This window comes from Lolium perenne, chromosome 2, assembly GCF_019359855.2.
Source record: "Lolium perenne isolate Kyuss_39 chromosome 2, Kyuss_2.0, whole genome shotgun sequence".
NCBI lineage: Eukaryota > Viridiplantae > Streptophyta > Magnoliopsida > Poales > Poaceae > Lolium > Lolium perenne.
This window is the reverse complement of record NC_067245.2, coordinates 35,115,475-35,137,019: the sequence shown is the minus strand read 5'-3', so window position 1 is coordinate 35,137,019 and position 21,545 is coordinate 35,115,475. Positions and strand designations below refer to the sequence as shown.

General features: G+C 41.3%; 1 protein-coding gene across 2 annotated transcripts; it reads right to left on the bottom strand.

Moving 5' to 3' along the window:
* Positions 1-4,850: 4,850 nt before the first annotated feature.
* LOC127331782 (ferredoxin-dependent glutamate synthase, chloroplastic) lies at positions 4,851-20,073 on the bottom strand. 2 transcript variants are annotated; one of them, XM_051357972.2, is made up of 33 exons: positions 19,607-20,072; positions 18,620-18,932; positions 17,640-18,082; positions 17,359-17,490; positions 16,697-16,795; positions 16,518-16,588; positions 16,166-16,262; positions 15,040-15,132; positions 14,801-14,946; positions 14,041-14,200; positions 13,673-13,783; positions 13,380-13,595; positions 12,673-12,830; positions 11,463-11,592; positions 11,212-11,270; positions 11,012-11,117; positions 10,706-10,802; positions 10,010-10,125; positions 9,724-9,921; positions 9,515-9,625; positions 8,635-8,874; positions 8,381-8,479; positions 7,709-7,804; positions 7,428-7,625; positions 7,278-7,352; positions 7,019-7,147; positions 6,837-6,935; positions 6,462-6,604; positions 6,275-6,368; positions 5,932-6,170; positions 5,743-5,821; positions 5,547-5,630; positions 4,851-5,459 (listed from the first exon to the last, which is right to left on the bottom strand). In XM_051357972.2, the coding sequence occupies exons 1-33, from the start codon at positions 19,841-19,843 to the stop codon at positions 5,292-5,294; spliced, it is 4,836 nt and encodes a 1,611-aa protein (XP_051213932.1). In that variant the 5' UTR covers positions 19,844-20,072; the 3' UTR covers positions 4,851-5,291. The 2 variants fall into 2 exon arrangements, with proteins under 2 accessions (XP_051213932.1, XP_051213931.1); XM_051357971.2 differs by having other exon boundaries at positions 7,278-7,625; positions 19,607-20,073.
* Between the last annotated feature and the right edge of the window lie 1,472 nt (positions 20,074-21,545).

Below are 21,545 nucleotides of genomic sequence, written 5' to 3'. Positions count from 1 at the left end.
GGGCCCAGCGCGCAAAAGTAAAACACGTACAAAAAGGGGGAAATAATACGAGATATTTTCACCTGATTGCTAATGAAAAACATAGGAAGAAGAAGATTTTTCAGTTAGAGCAAGACGAAGGGACAATCGTTGGTGAGGAAAATCTTAAAGTTTTCATCACTGAGTACTATAAGAAACTATTTGGGAAACCAACAAAAAACAATTTTTATATGAGAGAAGATATTTTTGCAGATATACCACAGATCTCCCCTGAGGAAAACTCTTTCCTCACATCTAAGTTCACTGAGGAAGAAGTATTTGAAGCTATTTCTCAAATGGAACACAACAAAGCTCCTGGACCAGACGGGTTTCCAGCCGAGTTTTACAAGCACTTCTGGGAAACTATTAAGCACGATCTCATGAACCTTTTTACACAATTACAACAAGGTGATCTCGAGTTATATAAGCTTAACTTTGGGGTTATTAGTTTAATACCTAAGAAAGAAGACGTTGTCCAGATCCAACAGTATAGGCCTATATGCTTACTAAATGTGAGTTTCAAGATTTTCACCAAGGTAGGTACAAATAGAATAACCGGGATAGCCCACAAGGTTATTAAGCCTACACAATCTGCTTTTATGCCGGGACGACATATACTTGAAGGAGTAGTTGTCCTTCACGAGACCATTCATGAACTACACAGGAAGAAAATAGATGGGGTCCTTTTCAAAATTGATTTTGAAAAGGCCTATGATAAAGTTAATTGGCCTTTCCTTCAACAAACTATGCGTATGAAAGGATTTTCGCCTATTTGGTGTAAGTTAGTGGCTAATTTGGTTCAGGGAGGATCAGTTGGGGTAAAGGTTAATGTAGATATTGGCCATTACTTCCAGACTAGGAAGGGGTTGAGGCAAGGCGATCCTCTATCACCTATCCTATTCAATATAGTTGCTGATATGTTGGCAATCCTAATTGCAAGAGCAAAAGAGGATGGTCAGGTAGGTGGTCTTATCCCACACTTAGTTGAGGGGGGAGTATCCATTCTACAATATGCAGACGATACTATTCTCTTCATGGAACATGACCTTCAGAAGGCTGTTAACATGAAGGTAATCCTTTGCATCTTTGAGCAACTGTCTGGACTTAAGATCAATTTTCATAAGAGTGAGATTTTCTGTTTTGGAAAGGCGAATGATGTGGAGAACCAATATAAGCAAATCCTTGGTTGCGAAGCTGGTTCTTTCCCCTTTCGTTACCTAGGGATCCCGGTCCATTATAGAAAACTTCTCAATAGGGAATGGAATCCAGTAGAGAACCGCTTTGAACGAAAATTGGGTCGCTAGCAAGGCAAGCTACTCTCATACGGAGATAAACTTGTACTTATTAATTCCGTCCTAACTAGCCTACCGATGCTTATGTTATCTTTTCTTGAAATACCTAAAGGGGTAAATAAAAGATTAGACTTATATAGGTCAAGGTTTTTTTGGCAAAATGATGAGCATAGGCGTAAATATCGGCTGACTAGGTGGAACATTATTTGCCGACCTAAAGATCAAGGGGGTCTCGGGGTGGAGGTGTTAGATCTCAAAAACAAATGCCTACTCAGTAAGTGGCTGTTTAAACTCTTAAATGAGGATGGAGTATGGCAGGAGTTGCTGCATAATAAATATCTCCGGACTAAAGCGTTGTCACAAATGACAACTAAACCCATCGATTCTCCTTTTTGGAAGGGGCTCATGGGAGTTAAGGATGATTTTTTCTCTTTCGGCTCTTTCAAAGTTGGTAATGGTCAAAATACATGCTTTTGGGAGGACATATGGTTAGGTGACCAACCGCTAGCTAAGCAATACCCTTCGTTGTATAACATTGTCCGCTGGAGAAACGTTCTGGTTTCAGATGTTCTAACGAGTAATCCTCTGAATATCGAATTCAGGAGAACTTTATCTACTGATAAATGGGAGGTTTGGTTACTACTACTTTAGCGCCTAATCAGGGTTAAGTTGACGGAAGACCCGGATGTTTTTGTCTGAAAATTAACTACCAATGGTGTTTTTTGGGTCAAATCCATGTACACAGACATGATGAATGGTCATACGGTTTTCTTGCGCAAATATCTTTGGAAAATAAAGGTACCGCTGAAGATTAAGATTTTCATGTGGTTCCTTTATAAAAAAAAGTAATTCTCACAAAAGATAATCTCGCAAAAAGAAATTGGAATGGGTGTAAGAATTATGTTTTCTGTGGCTCTAATGAAACCATAAACCACTTATTTTTCGATTGTCCCTTCGCAAAGCTAATCTGGAGAACAATCCAGTATACTTTTAATATCCCTCCACCGGCCAATGTTACAAATATGTTTGGAAATTGGCTAAATGGTGTTGATAAAATATCAAAAGCACAAATTCGAACAGGTATTTGTGCTTTGATGTGGGCTATATGGAATTGCCGCAATGATATTGTCTTAAACAGAAGCTCAAATGCTAAATTTTTACAGGTTATCCGTATGGTTACGCACTGGATCCACGAATGGTCATACCTACTACCGGAGGCTCAGCGTGCGCATATGGATTCTGGATGCAGCCGTTTGGAGACGGTTGCTCGGGATATCTACAACCAGGGTGGCTGGCAGCCTATTAAGAGATTCCAACTTGCATAATTATATTTCCTTTTTTTATTTTCCGTTGGTTAAGTTTTACGTACACCTTATGTGTCTCTTAAGTTTTATAACTTCTGAATATTAAACTATGCAATAAAACAGCTGTGTGCATCTATTGATGCAGATGCTGGGGCGATGCTCCCATTTCTAAAAAAAAAAATCAGCTAGCTCATGGACATCGCGGGCAGATTCGTGAAACCTGATGAGGCGAGGGACGGCAGAGAAAAAATCTCTGACAAGGGAGCCTCCAAGCAAAATGGATATATCTGTGAAAGAGAAAATATCGGTAATATTGAGGTTAGTAGATAGTACTTGTTCATTACTCCATTTCCCTATTGTTCCATGCTTTCATTTAAACTTTTGGAATCATGTTGTTGTAGATGTGTGTTGATGAATCATGAGGCATTAGATTGCTTCTCTTGCCTCAGTCTTAAGAACTCTTTCTCAATGTTTGATGTGGAGAAGCTTGCTCGCTTATCTACCATATATCATGCGGATGTCTCTAATGGTGACCGTGCAACCATAAGAGGGCAATTTGAGACTTACATTTACAATGTGAGAATCCATTTCACCTTCTCTACTTGCGAAGATCTTGAAAGTTTGGCTATGAAGATGATTGAAACGGAGAAGCATTTGGTTTTTCCATTGGTGTACAAATTTGTTGAGTTGGCTTTGATATTGTCGGTGTCAATGGCATCCGTTGAGAGGAATTCCTCATCAATGAAGATTATCAAGTCAAAATTACATAGCAAGATGAAGAATGATTGGTTCAATGACTTGATGATATGTTACACGGAGCGGGAGATATTTAGGAAACTTGATAGTGATGATATTGCTAAACGGTTCCAAGCCATGAAGACAAGGACAGGACATCTACCTAAAAGGCCTAGGCCTAGTTAGGACATGATTGACGGTACCATCTTATAATTTCCTTTATTGTGTAGTCTTTTGGGTGTATTTGGACATGTGTTTGGACAAGCTTTTGGGGTCAAGCGTTCGAGTTTCAATATTGTCTAGTACTGATGAACATTTGAGTTTTTTCGGCCATCGTTGTTAACTGTTAAAAATCCCATATTTAGTATCGATGATTATTTCCATGTGCTATTATGCATTTTTATGTACCATGTCCATCTTTATACATGAAAACTCTTGTTGATGGTTTATTTTCCCTATATGATGTGTATGTTAGTTGATGTGTATGAGCATATATTTTTTGTCACACTTCGGCTTGCCCAGGCTTCAGAAATTTCTAGGTACGCCTATGATTCTTTGGACCTTCCGGATTGTGATTACTGAGATATCGCGAAACAATCCTTCGCGGGGCGCGTCTCTAGAGCATCTCCAAAATAGCCGGAATATTTCACTCCAAAAGAGTAGTTTTCAAAGAGGTGGGGAAAATATTTTGGCAGACAAATCTGCTATTCTCTAGCAGAAATCCCTGGAAAGGACGATATGGCGGCGATGGTGAACCCATCAACATAGAATGTAGGAGAGGAGTGGACGGAGGAGTTTTTGTCAAGACCGACATGGCGGCGGTGGCAAGCGGCTGGTGGAAGGTTACGTTGGCGAAGGCATGATTTTTTATCGCGGGCGGTTGGGGTTCCGGTACAACAAAAATGTCGTAGAGGTACTCTATTTATCTCAAAAGACTTAGCAAATGTTGATATTATTTGACTAAAATCTGCATAGATTAGTTTCAGCTCGCCTATGTATGTGCTTTCTTCAAGATTTCACAAAAAGCTAAATCGAAACTTGCTAGTCTTAGTACATTGATAATCTTACTCTTCATTCAAAAAGTTGGTGTAGTGCATTCTTCTTAAATGATTGCTGATGCACTCAGGAATATGTTTTTTTTTACTAACATCTGAAAATTGTCTCGGTCAAAAGCTATATTTAGAAATTATTTTACTTTTGGCATGCATGGGTGCCAAGATTGGACACTTTGGGCCCGGTGGTTCGGATCTTGAGTGAAGCGATGTATAGAATGTTTGAGCTCTGGACTGGAAGCTTTGGGTTTCAAATCTCCTTCCTGAAGTCGTAGCTTTTGAGTATTGTGATGCCTGCTAGCTTCATCGGTCATGCTACTCAGGCCAGCCAAGCGCCAAAGTATAGCTACAGTGTGAAATCATTTGTTCTGCCAGGACCGGATAGTTGCCATTATTGACAATTTCTTCTGTTTCCGGATAGTTGCCATTAGTTCATTGACTCATGAAGCAACGAGAAGACCTACTTCACCCTACCCTTTATTCTTTATGTGCTAAAGCACATGCAACTAGCATGCCTAGCACTGGACACGTATAAATATTAAGAACTAATGTGTCCAGAACAAAAAATATAATTACACAGGGCAAGAATCCTATACAAGAAAGCAGCAGAGTTTGACAGGGCCTTGCAACCTAGCGTCAGTAAACCAATTTACAGGGGTGGTTACCTACAGTGCCAAGAGCGTGCAGAAGAATCCTGTATGGGTTCTGCGAGCTCCATTCCAAAAGATGCCTTGGGCAGAGCTTCCACAAAATTGCAGCCTTTGGGTAAGGTCGTTCTTCAGAAGGAGCGCAGTTCAGAGGATCACTTGCAAGTATCGCAGTAAAAACCGCCTTCGTTCAGTGTAACTTGATCAATTTTGGGATTGGGGTTGGCTCGTAGCAGTGCTTGATCACTTGGCAGATTTTACTGCCGTTGCTTGCCTTGCAAGTACTCTCTCAAACTCGGCACAAGCTTCAGGCGAATCTTCTTCACTGGGAGGTACCAATTGCCAGAAGAGTGGCAAGTATGCCTCCCATTCACTCAAAATTTTAGCACCTTTCGCACTGCCAGTTTTTTCCTATAAAAGCGTCATCCAAATTACAACAGTGTCAGGAACGGCCTGTTTGGAACAAAATTTTCAGGAAAAAAAATACACTTGACTTACAACATAGGCCTCAATCAAGCCTTTCAGCTGCATCTGCCCAGCTGGAGCATTCACTCTCTGCATCTTGACGATCTCCTTGTTAATCTGTTAAAAAACACTTTGGACGTTATAATCCTGAGATCTGAATTTCGGGGCTTCAGTGCACGCATGCTACAGAGCAGCTAGGTAGATGGTTAGAAGTTCTAAGTTCATGTACCTTTGGGACTAGTGTATCATCTTCATCTAGAATGTATGCAAGGCCACCAGTCATTCCAGCTGCAACGTTCCTCCCAACTCTGTGGATTGAGAAATATATATCAGGATAAGGGTAATACACAAAATGGAAGATTGACTTCTTTTTTTTTGAGAACATGGGAGATGGGCATTGTGCGGACTGTTTACTTACTTGCCAAGTACAACCACACAGCCACCAGTCATGTATTCGCAGCAATGATCTCCTGTGCCCTCAACCACTGCCTGACCGAGAGAGTTCCGAACTGCAAATCTTTCTCCTGTCTTGCCTCTCACAAATACTTGACCACCCGTAGCTCCATACAGACAAGTGTTCCCAACTATAGCAGCATCCTCAGGAACAAATCCTGTATCATCCACAGGAACTACAACCAGCTCTCCACCAGCCATACCCTGCAACAATAAAAATAGAAGTCTTATGAAGCTAGCCAGAAAGAATTTTCAATAGTGTATCTTTTGGACTAGCGCATCATCCTCATCTAGAATGTATTTAGTACCTTCCCCACATAATCGTTGGCCTCTCCTACTAGGCGAACATTCATGCCAGGGGTTAGAAAACAACCAAAGGACTGCCCTGCACTTCCAGTAAACCTGAAATGTTCGAAATTCTTCATTTTATACCTTGTCATAATAATAATAAAATAGATGGAAAAAATTATGCAAAGAAGAAAATAGTTAACATACGTAATGTTCAGCTGGCCTGCAAAGCCCGTGTCCCCATACTTCTTAGCAATGGCACCTGCTACTCGACCACAGACAGCTCTGTCGACATTATAAATTGGGTATGTCTTTGAAACCTCTTTCTCGTTCTCAATTGCATCGATTACCTGTAAAATGCAGTTACATAACTTAAGTAATGCTGCATATGACAGAACTAGGTTCCTGGCAACTATGCACTTCATTTTAGACTACAATGGCTATTGATCATCAATGTCACAGCTATGGTTTCAAGAAGACCAAATAGTAAAGCCGAGGTGTTTTGATTGAGTGTACACAAATCTGCTCAGGAGGACAGACTTTAGTCAAGTTAAGAAATGTAACCAACACTGAAACCATTACCTCGGGATCTGCAAGGATTGTCTCATCAAGAACAGGGCCATTAGAGTGGACGTCCTGGCTTCTTATCTGAGAGCTACTCCATTTGGGTAATCCAGCATTCTAATACAAGAACATCCATTAATATAATATGCATATGCATGAAGTGCCAATAAACCAAGCGAGAATAGCTATCAAAGCCATACCATTAATAGGTATCCAAGATCAATGTGTTGTGTTTTCACCAAAGAGATATGCTTTGGTTTAAGTAAATCAGTGTGCCCAATTATATCATCCAGCTTCTCATAACCCAACTGGGCTAATGTGGCGCGTACCTGGATAACTTATGCATGAGTACTTAAATACAGGTCATGGTTATTCCAAAAAAAGCATATGGATGACCAAATGGTGAAAGCACGGAAAGAGGTTAACACAAAAGCATTAGTAATGTGAGTTATGCCATACCTCTTCTGCGACAAAGAGAAAGTAATTCACCAGATCGCCAGGAACACCAGGAAACCTAGCACGAAGCTCTTCTCTCTGCAGGTGCATAGAATGTAAGATAAAAGGTATGACCAAGAAAAACGAATAAAAAATAACTTGTGCTGTTATTACCTGACTAGCAACTCCAACTGGGCAATTGTTTGTGTGGCAAATACGTGCCATGACACATCCGGTAGCTATCATAGCTACAGAACCAAAACCATATTCATCAGCACCCATGGCAGCAGCCAAAAGGACATCTAGGCCACTCCTGAATCCACCATCAACCCTAAGTACCACCCTTTCTCTCAATCCATTTTGTATCAGTGTCTGGAGGAAGTTAACTAGGTTTAGAACAAAGTGATTTGGTACTATAAGAATCTGATTATAACAAGCAAATAAATGTAGGAAACCTGGTGAGTTTCTGTAAGACCGAGTTCCCAAGGACCCCCAGCATGCTTGATTGAGCTAATTGGGCTAGCTCCAGTACCACCATCATGACCTGATATCTGTATAATAAAATGATAATTCAGATGACCCAAATAAGTAGACTAAACCTCTCGCCCATGAGTACAGTATACCTTCAAAAAAATCACTGCCAGCTCATTATATAGTAGTTCAAAGCATGGTTCATCTCAGAGACTCAAATGCTGTAAACTAATTCACCAGCTTGGCAAGTGGTGACCTACCTTGTAGTGTATGTTCATGCAATAACTGTGTGCTGAACTGCTGTGTTTTGGGAAATTTTAGTAGATTTGTGGGGATTTATTCCCCACAATCGTAACGGTTTATTGCATACAATTTTCACCAAAAAGAGATGGACACCAATCGGAAAGACATATCATTGTGAATATACTACAACAAATGCCACTGCATATAACAATGAAATAGGCAAAACAGTTTACGCAACCTCATGAGGGCCAACTACAGCATATAGCACCTTGCAGTAAAAGGTTAAGTGTATCAAAGAAAATGTAAAATGCCACTAAACCATAAGACCATAGCCACTTAGGAGAATGCAGATCCACACACAATGAAGTATGAGCTAAATCAATGAATTGTTAGAAAATAAATGTTTAGCCCACCTGAATTACGTCTGCGTTTGCCTTAGATACTCCAGAGGCTACAGTTCCAATTCCTGCTTCAGCTACAAGCTTTACCGACACCTTTGCTTTAGGATTGATCTGCCCAGACAAATATAAATTAAATACTTCATTACTACCAATAAATGAAATTCCTTGTCCCAAGAAGAAACCAAGAATCAAACAACACTGCTAGTTCTCACATAGCACCAGCATTACTAGCTGAAATTCTATTCAAGTAGTTGTGCAAGACAAACCTGATGGAGGTCAAAAATTAACTGTGCGAGATCCTCGATGGAATAGATGTCATGGTGTGGTGGTGGGGATATGAGAGGAACACCAGGTTTGGAGTTTCTCAACCGAGCTATGTATGCACTGACTTTTTTCCCAGGAAGTTGACCCCCTTCACCAGGCTTCGCCCCTTGAGCAATCTTTATCTCGATTTGTTCAGCATTAACTAAAAATGTTGGTGTAACACCAAAACGCCCAGATGCAACCTGTGAAATGATAGTACATATAAGAACCAACTCGAATATATGAATCCAATAGAAAGAGGATAGAGTGTTACTTTGATTCAGGACATACAAAAAAAGAGGTAGACAACAGTACAGAGTGGAAGTTCTTAAAATGCTTCCTACTATCTTTTTTTGCCACTGCAAAAGTTTCATATTTGAGAAGTGCCAAAGGGTGCTAACTAAACATGTGACCTAGCACCTTCAGGCACTGACAGACCTCTGATCTCTTTTGATGTTCATTCTCTTGGCCTGACAAAGGCCGGTGCTAGCTCATTTTAAGGGAAAATAAGCGTACTCAACAGCATACTACATCTGAAGTGTTATTGGCTACTAACACGTTCATCTACAGGAATGATGCAAAACTTAATCTTGAATAAGTCTGATTGTTCACAGCATTGGTTTTCTAAGTGGTGCTTTAACCAGTGTATCATAACAACATTGAGTGCAATTCTACTCAGTAATGACTGAAGAATTGTTAAGGTAGCCATTAAGAGAGCATATCTACCAAGGATAAGTAGAGCAATCCACAGTCATGGTTTTGAAATAGAAGCATAAACTACATCAAAACTATTTATAATAATAGCCAAAGTAAAGTGCCAAAATCAAGCAGTTCATGCTGCACCTGCTTAATGGCACTTGTGGCAGTGTCCCCGTTCTGAAGACCTTTGAGATGAGGAAGTGTTGGAGAATACCCATCAACAACATCTGCAAGGGGACTCCAGCGGATTGGGTCCTGCAAAATATGTCCATAAGCAACTATATGTTGTAATTTCCACTATAGCTGCCTGACATAACTAGCTTTATTGTTGTAATGTATGTTATTTGGCCCACCTCACCACCTTCTCCAGAATTAGATTTCCCGCCGATTCTATTCATAGCAATTGCAATTGCTTCATGAGTTTCTCTGGAAATAGCTCCCAAGGACATTCCACCTGTGCAAAAGCGCTCGACAATAGAGGTTGCAGGCTCAACTTTGCCTATAGGAATAGGGGGCCGTTCACTCTTCAACTCTACAAGATCTCGAAGAACCTGCAGCATAGAGAATGGTAAACCAAAGGTGATACAAAAAAAATCTACAGGCCGCCCACCTGCAAAGTGAGGATTAAGCACCACTAACATTGACAGGACGGCTTGCAAGATGTTGTTGGTAGATGGTGTAGGCATTATCACTTCTTTCACGAATTGCTTTGTGCAGAAGCTTTGACATCTCAGGATTATTTGCATGAAATTCGCCTATTCAGGAAAGCAAAAAAACACAATATTTCAGCAATAAGCAGTAACATAATATTGCAGTACATATGATCCCAGATTCTTTTTCCCCCCCAAAATGCAATTTCTGCCGCACCAAGAGGTGTATTTTGGAGGTAAATGAGGTATTATCAGTATTAACTTAATGAATGTACCTATCATACTAACAAAAGAAAATGGATTTAACTATCACATTAATTATAAGCATTTTTCATCCCTGATTGGCAGGCATAAATTGCATTTGCAATGATGCTGCCCTGGACAACAATATTCAGGAATCGCCCAGGCCCCTCTACCAGTACCTGAACAAAGCAATATTCAAAAGGAGGACTCAAAGAAACATAGACTTCTAGAATAGTTGTGGCCTTAGTATGTTTTTTTCACCTGGTGGCCTTAGTATGTTTTGATTGATGACATACAAATGCCGCACACAACATAGCAGCCAAATCTCAGGTTCTTAATTGATGTCATTTTAACTAAAACAATCATATTGGAATAAAATGGAAGAATACAGACAGTCAAGTCATAAAATCTAACTTTGCTACAGTTGACGAGATATGTATACCTCCAGGTCTGGACTGGATGAATCCAAAGTTTTCCAGCCTCTGTGCGGTATCTTCCGAGAATGCCTTCACCCAGAATGATAATGTTTCCCGGCCCAGCTTTACAACAAAGGGATAGGGCAGTAGAGTTGGAGAAGTGTCAGTAGGTAAAAATTTCAGAAGAGCTAAAAGGTACATAGCCAACTACAGGTTATAATCTGAACACTTCTAGATAGGCAATGTACCAGACCAACAAAACACCGAAAAAGTAAATCAAGTATGTGCTGACAAACTCCGCGACTAAATGGGATAATAAAAAAATTGATTACCTCGTCAAGGGTAAGTCCTCCAATTTTCGATACACTTCCACAGAATGCAAGGTCAACAACTTCTTGGCCAAGACCATATATTTCAAAGATCTGAGCTCCACAGTAACTATCCAGAAGATACGACATATTAAACCATTGAATGATTACTTCACCATGATGGCACAATTGTTATATAACGTTGAATGGCAAAGATAACAAACCTTGAGAGCAATGATATGCCCATTTTTGAGAGTATCTTGAGCAGGCCAGATTTTACAGCCTGAAAACATAAGACCGATTGAATATCACAACCACAATGGAACATAAAGATCATACTTCCACGAGTCCACCACACCATAAGTGTACAGATGTAGTATTGAGTTCAACTATGTTCAGACACATAACTGCAGCAGCACACCAACATGCAACAATATAATCAAAACTCACAACTCATAGATATAGAAAATCATACCTTGATAAAGTTTCTTTGAGCCTGCTCGATGGTCACTGTTGGCATCTTGCCGTTGCGCATCAAATTAACAGTTTTCTTGCTCAGCCTCCATTGTCGGCATGTTTCTAATGCCAGATATGGGCATACGGCACTAATGCACAATAAAAGATTGAAGATTAATAAATCTAGCAAGAAAACGCAGCACTTTCACTTGAAAACTAATGGTTCTGGAGAATGTGCACAACTGAATATTAGATCCAATTAGAAGTTGCTGAAGAGACAAACAAATAAGGAAGGAATGATTGGATCTTTGAGAAGATCCCACCCAGCAAAATGCACGAAAAGGTTTTAATTTGCTGATTTAGACTGGCACAAAGTCAAATTTCTCTGCCTATCATAGCTGCTTCTTCTAGCTGAACCCTTTTCAGATTTTCTTCATCCTTTCTTCCTCTAACTTTGTATTTTTTTCGGACAGTGTTTCTAACGGCATAAGTCCACAGGAACAATGTCTATGTTCACGGTCTAGTATGAGGACTTTATGCTGTTATCTTATGCTCTAAGATTCATGCTCCAAGTTCAAATAACTGCATGACAGTCTTCAGAAAGAGTTCGACTGCGAATTCATAATTATCATCTAGACTTCAGTTCTATACCAATTGTCAAAAGGAAATACTAGCCAACCAAGTGGCTATGGTACAATGACTTGAATAGGGTATATATGTTTCTCTTTTGGAAAAGACTAGAGTCAGTTTGAAACTTTATCAAATAGTTAAGTTCATACTCCCTCCATCTCATGAAACTTGTCTGAGATTTGTCAAAATTTGGATGTATCAAGATTTGGTGTCTTGATACATCCAAATTTAGATAAATCTCAGACAACTTTCATGTGGCTTTTATTACCATGCTAATGCCAGAAGATTTGCTACATGATCCTGGAATGTGGAGTATTGGATATCATGAATACAGAAATCGTAAATATATATTGTCAAAACGTGGTATGCAAAGACATAAGCAAGTGGAACTGACAGTGAATGACACTATGCTACCCCGACTGAATTATATTATGATTCCGTGTATTTAAATCATGCTGGCCTAATAACACTGACCATCAATAAACACAGATTTGAACCCCATACATGCATCTATGCAGGATCAGAATGTCAAGCGAAGCAAATATAAGTAAGGAACTGGCGGTTACTGGAGAAAAATTATTTAAATATCAAAGTCATACCTGGCTCCATATCCAATCAAACAGGCAAATTGATGGGTACTGAAACACTGAGCGGTGTCAGCAACAATTGAAGCAGACATGCGGAGGCCATTTTGAATCAGATGCTGGTGAATGGCACCAACGGCTAGAAGTATTGGGATGGCAGGCCGTGTTGGTTCCTACATCATCCATTCATTTAATTACAATTTAGCAGGTTTGTATAAAAGAGGACGTGACTCTATCTCCTGAATTTGACAAAAAAGTTTCCATATTTGAATCCAAAAATAATCATTTTAAGAGAACTACCTAGCTTCTTAGTAACTGTAAGTTGCAGCGTGCATTTTTAGGAAAACTAATGCAGGTGTTTTTCTGGTCACAAAATCAAAAAGTTTAAATGTAGAATTCATATTACTAAACTTTGGCATGCAATAGACAATGTTTGAATTTTGACAAGATAAGGGCCGTTCATCAGGAAAGCTGGATTTGGCAATGGTGATTCTAAGATAGAGAAAGAAAAGGGTGCACGTATACGGTGTCACAAACAAAAACAGTTACATATTATGTGCCCATTTGAAGTGAGAACTGAGAACATTACGGACATGTCATTTTGATGCGCTGGTGTATTTTATTATTTTGCACCATTATTTATGTCACCACATAAATTGTGATAACTTGAAGACTGCCGCAGACATCTGTGTTAACATATTAAGAAGTCAGAAGCTACTCACAAGTGCTTCAGAACGATCAGAAAGGACCAGAAGTTGAGAACCACTCCGCACAGCAGCGTCAGCTTCTTCACAAAGAGCATTAATTGCCTTATCTAGGGAGCCATCTAGGCCTTTACGGATATTAAAGTACGTCGAGAGTACTTTGGGCTTCAATTTTGGGTCATTCAATAGAGAATCTAGTTCACCTTCATTCAGTACAGGACTTGATAGAGTAACCTGAGAAGTCAACAAGATGGCGTCTAAATATTACTCCAAGAATACAATGTAAACCGTTACCTTCAAAAATTACTAACCTGATCAGCATTTTCAGGGCCAACCTCCAAGATGTTGCCTCGTTTACCAATATTAACTTCAAGAGACATGACTAAACCTTCTCGGAGTGGATCAATTGCAGGGTTTGTAACCTAGAAATCAATGAGATACGTTCATAAGACGAAGCTGATACGATTATGATTGTAAAAGTAGTGTAAAGGAGGGCCATTAATGCTGTGCACTGTTCATTCAGGCCCTGCAGATGCGGTATTAGTTGCGAAATAGAGATAAAATTAATTTGTTCCCTTATTACTTGGATTTTATTTAACCATAGCAATCAAGCAATAGCACTCTAGGGGGTTCAGCGAGTTAACGAACATGGCATGATGTGTACAAAAGATTCACTGACCTGTGCAAATCGCTGCTTGAAATAATCAAAGAGCATGTGTGGTTTTTGTGACAACACAGCTAATGGAATGTCATCACCCATACAAAATGTTGGCTCCTTCCCTTGTGAAGCCATCGTTTCAATTACCATTTGCACATCTTCACTGGAATAGCCAAATGCCCTAAAACACAATAACATTAAATTGAACATCAGGTCTGACCCTCTAACTGACCATCTAGCATCTCTAATTGGTAGTCATTTACATTTGCCTGCAGTACAACATCTGACGTAACAACATAAGCAAGTTGTACAAATGGGGCACATGTCGAAATCAGCCAGAATCTTGGCAATATATTTCTGGGCATGACATGACACCAAGATCAAAAGTACCATTTTGTGTTTTATCGTCTCCTATTTTAAACTAGGCGTACTTCAAATATTCTGAAATACTGTGCAACTTTTGATGAATATATCTATTGGACGGCAAATAATTGTATGTATAGTTTAAAAAGGTTTACTGGATGCATTCTGAAATTATATCATATGACACGAAAAAGACGAAGGGCATTGGGATAATGAAGCATAGCTTAAAAATTAATATACATGTCACAGAAATAGTCAGTCACAAGTCTACAACCTTCTCAACATAAGCATTAGGCAAAATGTCAGACATACATACACACTAACTCTGGAACAAACATACTGAGTACCACAGCACAATAAAGTACAGGGGGGGGAAGGTAGATAGGAGTTCATTGGAGCAATGTTTGTGGATTCTTACTGCTGATGTCTCATAACTGTTTCATTGTCCATAACAGGAGATGATTGGAAGTTGACAGGCTTTATTGAACGTGTACTTTGTTGCAACCAATCCCCATATGGGTTTGCTGAAGCCACCTTCTTCTTCACTTCTGTGTTTTCAAGCACCTAGGACGACTCACGAGGTTTAGAATCTACATTTCAGAAGACTGCGATGGTCAAAGGCAAGACAGGGAAGAGATTGTTCTATTGTATTCTAACCTGGCCAGTTTGTAGGTCAACTGTTATCATCATTCCAGGGCCCAATCTTCCTTTCATTACTACCTTAGATTCATCCATTGGAATAACACCAACCTGTAGATTTCATTAACAGACCTAGTCAGTTGGTCAGAATCCTACATAATACTTCTCAAACTCTAATAAAACAGTAGCGAAGGTGCTCCAAGATTACTACATCAACTATGGCATGCAGTTTCATGACATGCTTCCAAAATGAACACATCAAATTCAACTGCCCAAGAGATGGTGAAAAGTAGTGCGAGAGTATAATTTGAAATCTGACCAACTGTGCTCGTCAAATTATGAGCCTAAGATTCTAAGCGTCACACGTAGTGCCAAACAGGTTTATGAAATAGTGATTCTCCTCTATCACAGCTATCAGATGTTCTGCTCACCTGCTAACAGCTTTTCGTAATATTACAAGTGGTAACCAAACGCTCTGTACAGTATGCATCAACAGAATAAAGGAAAAGGTGAACTTTATTCAATAGATGAGGAACATGAAAAAGGTAGGTACTGTGTATACTCCCTAGTAGGATCAAAGTACTGTGCATTATGAAAGAATAAGCCGAGAAGTGTAGCCACAAAATGGTTTCCACATGTTGAATTGTTATGTTCTTGCTACATCCAAGTGCAAGCTTCTAACACAAAAGATAAATTGATATATTTAACTTTACTCGAACAAAGCTTTACACAATCTGGCCCCGTAGAATGAATTTGCAGCCAAAAGGGCAACAGCAGCAACCTATGTGGGGTTACTAAAGTTTACCGCCACAGAAGGATCAGCATATGAAGTATTCAAATAGGAATCAAACACTAATAGGTAAATTCAGAATTTCTCCTAATCACCTAGCGTAGCTGCCAGACCTAACATTTCAGCAAATGGACACAATACTTACTGAATGTTACATTAAGTTTAGCTTGTGACATCTGAACTCTGCGATTTGGTATAGAAGGATGTCAGTATATCTGCAATAAGTTACGCAGATAAACCAAATGCTCCAATTTCAAAATTGACACTTCACTAATGTGTGAGATAAAACGGCTCTATGATAACATTGTTACCAAACAGAATATTCAGAAAGCAGATGAAATAGCTTGAACCTACCTCAGATGCAACATAAACAAAACCATCTGATGTTCTCCAGTAGCGTGCTGGACGGAGCCCATTTCGATCGAGGCATGCTCCTACTGTCCTTCCGTCACTATATAAAAAGTATGCCAAAAATAACTTGTAAATATAGCCCAATCTGTTGCAGGAAATTATTCGGCTGGCGAAAGGCGGCGTTGGGATATCTTTCAAAATAAAATTAAAAAAGGAGCAAAAGGAGAAAGGAAGAAGGAAGAAAAATGTGCTAATGCATGGATCTTTAACAAAAAATAGGCAAGAAACTGTCTTCACATCAGAAACTAGAATAGTAACAAATAACATGGCCAGCAGCAGATTGACACAATCTTACCTGAACAAGAGTAAAGCAGGCCCATCCCAAGCCTCCATTTGACCTTTGTAGTATTCATAGAAGTCAATTGCCTAATACACAAATCAAGAGAAGTGTCAATTGGACAAGAGTGTAGGAGCAAATTAATATGAAAGGGACTTCATGCATGCCCAACATTTATTCACTAATGCATTCCATACCTCAGGGTATTTTATCGATAACGTCGGGTGGTTCTTATATGCCTCAGGGACAAGCATCATCATAGCTTCAGCCGGACTTCTACCACTCCTTAATAGTAACTGGTAGAAGAAAGGATGCGATGACTCAAATATTACAACACCAGTATTTAAGGTATAAACAAATGTGACACAGTCAGAATAGTATATATAAATGTGATGCACAGTGAAAATAGATCAGTTAGAATTTGCCGCTTAGCAGTTACTGACATGTTTCTAGCATTAACGGAATTAGACAGAGTACCACTTTGTTATAAAAAAAAATATGAAAAGTTCGCTTAAAAATAACATAGTATGACTGCATGCATGTTTATTTTTTTATGAAACTACTTATTTCAGTCAATCACATCTCTGTAAGCCAAAGTGCAGCCAAATAGTCAAGTAGAAGCCATATTTGCAACAGAATTCTGTATTTTACTTATTTGACACCCATTAAATGTAAAACTGTTAATCTCCTTTCACAGGTGGGTTATTTATCGTTAATCAAGTTCAACAGAGTCCAAATGGCGTTGGAATCTATTCAAGTACTGACAAGAAAGCAAAATCATGTGAATGGTACGGTTGTGCAGACAAGAACACAAGAAATGCATGCTATGTGTATATTAATGAACAGGGCAGTCTCGTACTTCAGCAGCATTGTCAAGGTTTGCTGAATCAGATGCTTTAGGGTCACCAAACGGGCGTATTTCATTCTCACGACCTCGCCACACAGGAGATTGTATTGTGGCTTCCCTTGATCGCATCCAGTTCAAGTTTCCCTGCAAAGAAAAACAACACTATGAGTAATGCTGAAAGCATGTCTAATTTCCAGTATCAAACACTTGGCGAAAATCATAGGAAGAAGCTAAGTAATAAAGTAAGATACAAGGCGTAAAAGTAAGTATTATTTGAGGAAGTTAATGTGAACCTGTATTGTATTAATCTCTCCATTGTGTCCAAGTAACCTCATCGGTTGTGCAAGAGGCCATCTAGGGCTTGTGTTGGTACTGAATCTTCTATGATATATGGCAAATGGAGATTTGTACATCTCATTCCGAAGGTCCAAATAGAATTGCCCAAGAACCTCAGATCGAAGCATTCCCTTGTAGATGATGGTTTTACTCGACAGAGAGCAGAAGTACAGTTCATCCGCCCAACTAGCAGATTTTGCAGCCCGCTCTATCAGCTTTCGGCAGATGTATAATTCTCTCTCTATGTCATCAGCGTCATCTTCTTTCGCAATTTTAACGAATATCTGCTCTATCTTGGGCATTGTTTCTTTTGCATTGCGACCTACCACTGATACATCGAAAGGAACAGGTCTCCAGCCAAGAACCTCAAGGCCTTCATCTGTAAAAACCTTCTCGACAACTGCAATGTGATATGGTGCCACTTTCAGATGGTGTACAAGCATAACTAATAGCAACTAAGGGCCACTTGTACATGCGAAAGCATAAGGACATGTTTTGGAAAGAAAATTACAATCAGTAACTACAAAACTGTGTCCCTATTTTACTTCTGAGGTAGATGCCGACGAATCGACGTGAGTACCAAAATGAACACACTTTTATGAAGCTATGCAAATTCATAGTAGTGTAGTACAGTAGAGCTGAAATAAAACATTTGCAGCCTGACCATCCTTTCAAAAAGTTTGTATACCGAGGGCAACAAAAAAATCCAGCAAAAGAATGTTGCAGGCAAAGGTTTCAAGGACAATGATGGCATGGCAAGCGAAGTACAGCAGGATGAAAATTCTGAAGCGATCAGAGTGTGATTCAAACACATGCATTGCCCAAACAGAAATCTATTATCCACAAAAACATAGGAACCATTGCACTTTGAAGACAAGAGGAAATGCTCCGCGATATGGAGAACATATATATTGTGGGGCAGCATCAGAAACATTACCAGCTTTGGCCTCTGCCGCGGAATTGTCGTCTTGCGGAAGGAAGACCATGCCTACGCCAGTATGTGTTTTTTCGAAGGGGGCAAGCCCTTGCTTGCTGCCCCATTCATTAAACAAATCCCACGGTATGCCGCTCATCAACCCAGCCCCATCACCGGAGTCGTTGTCTGCTCCGCAGCCGCCACGGTGCTCCATGCACCCGAGGGCCGTAAGAGCGTCGCGGACAATGTTGAACGAAGGCTCGTTGTTCAAGTTGGCGACGAACCCAACACCACAGGCTCCACGCTCTGCCAAGATATCGTTCATGTCCGCAGCCTGGTAAAAGAGGAAATTCCAGATGTCAACTAGCAGCGCGTGAATCACAAAATTACAAGCCATAAAATCGTCGGGCCACAACCCATTCAATACGCTCCGGAAGGGTGATGGGAAACTAGTACGTCAGAAGTGTTCCACCTAGGCATGACACAATGTGGAAGTTGATGGTGATTAGTGCCTACCACCCACAGCTGTCACCTAACCTTCCATCAGCACGCACCTGCTTATTCTAACTGCATTTGCTGTGTTCACTTGCCACACTATGTAGTACTTTAAAAACTCCCATGATGAAAGGAACAGAACGTAACAAAAGCGATACTGGTAGTACGCAGCGCATCATTATGAGCTAGAGACCAAAACAAGGATCACATGCAATGAATTCCTGCTGCGGCAGCGCAGAGCCTTATCGTCGGATACAGTCATCGGGCAGGGGTATGGCCAAATTAACTGGACTCAACACCTGATATATATCCCCTAAATTTCGTAAACCGATCAAAAGGTCTCGGAGCTAGGATACATGACAATAAGTCATCGGTGGTGACCTCGTAGTAAACCAATCTAATCGCCTATAGAAAACAACAAAAACCCCCAACGAACCCTCGGAACCCGCGCAGGAGAGGAAACCCAATCGCGAGGCGAGCAGTTGATCGGCGGGGGTGGGGCGGAGTCCTTACCTCCTGCACGGGCTTGTGAGGTGCCCGGTGGCGCGAGACGTCGAGCACGGCGCGGGCGGAGACGGCCCAGCTGCGGCGCGCGGCGGCGAGGGCGGGCGCCCTGGCCCCGCGGGCCCGGAGCCTCCGCGCGGCGGCGCGGCCGGCGAGGAGCAGCGGCGCGGCGCGCGGGAGCGGGAGGAGCCCCGCTGCGGCGGGGCGCGGCGAGGGCGCGACCGCGCGCGGGAGCGTGGCGGCCATGATCCGGTCGGTGACGGGCGAGCGAGCCGTCCCCTGCCGGACGGACTGTAGCTAAACAAGAGCCACCAGCACCACCAGACGCGGCGTGGTGGATAGAGGAGGAGGGCGGCGGCGGACGCGTGGTGGGGAGGGAATGCGGACAAGGGCGGGATCGTGTGGAGAGGGAGAGGATAGGGGGTGCGGGGCGGGGAGAGGAGGAGGGAGGCGGAGGGGAAGGGGGGTGGGTGGCTGATGGGGTGCGGAGGAGGAGAGGAGGGGAGTAGTTTATAGACGACGACGAAGGGGGCTGTGCCTCTCGGCTCTCGGGTGTGCGGAGAGGCGACAGACGCAGGGAACCGCGACCGAGCGGATCAGGAAAGACGCCGCCCAGGCCAGTGATGAAGGAGGGGAGGTCCTGGGAGCGCTTGGGTTTGTGTGGTTTTGCCTTTTGTGGGGCTTGCGGCGCCTTTTCGTGGGGCCGGGGCCGCCCCCTCTGGATTGGGGACGCATAGGTGGCTGGCTGCTGCTCAGATTTTGGACTGGGGTTTAGTGTTAGCAGGGTGGCCCGCATGCTGTGATTCATGTGTCAGAGCAATTCTAATAGTGTAGCCAGTTGCTGGCTATAAGCCAAGTGCCATGTCATCTATAGCCAATTTAGAGCCAACATACACAATAGTGAGCTATAAAAATGTAGTACTTAATCAATGTGTGGCCCACCTTTCACTCTCACAAAATGCCTAGGAGCACGTGCTAGAGCTGGCTCTTGCATAAGAGCCCACTCTCCTTCTCTCTCCTCCTCTCTCTCCTCCAACTAAGCAATAATATACTATTTTAATCCTTATAGTCAGCTGACTAGGACTTATTGTACTTGCTCTCAGAGCAATTCCAATAGTATAGCCAACTGTTGGCTATAACAAGATGTCATATCATTTGTAGTCATCATATAGCTAACATGTACAATAGTTGGCTATAATAATGTAGCACTTTATTAATATATGGCCCACATTTCACTCTCACAAGGTGCCTAGAAGCACGTGCAAGAGCTGGCTATTGCATAGTAGCCCACCTTCCTTCTCTCTCCTCTTCTCTCTCCTCCAACTCATCTAAAATATATTATTTAATGTCTTATAGTCAGCTGACTGGACTCTATTGTACTTGCTCTCAAGGCCTTCCCAATTACCCAAAGTCCTTTGGGGTCATACTTACTATGTTTGGTTAGTTTGGCCAGTCCAATGGGAAAAAAATGCACATATGTAGTGTTCAATATGAAATACACCATCAATTTGTTGTACTTTTTCTTGCGCGTATTTTTACATCGTACCGTGAATACGACACCGATCAGAGTATAATTTAGGATGGAATTGTGTCTAGATACAACATTGATTGGAGCGGTAACTATTGGTGGTTAACTAGTGACCATTCCAATTTGGAATGGGTAGAACTAGCATTTCCTAAAATACAGAGAGATTTATACACGACAAAAGAGCGACATGCAATGTGTCTCTTGTGTGCATGGAGTAGCGGGAAAATGCGGGGAACCGCAACCGAGCGATCAAGCGGATGGATCGGAAAAGATGGCGTCAAGTGAACCGGAGGTCGGAAAAAGGGGCGTTGTGGTCGTAGTTGGGTTTTTGTGTGGTTCTGAAAAATAGGGGGTTGCGTATCGTGGGGCTTGCGCTGGCTTTTGGTTGGGTCTGGGACTCTGTATTGGTGACGCATACGT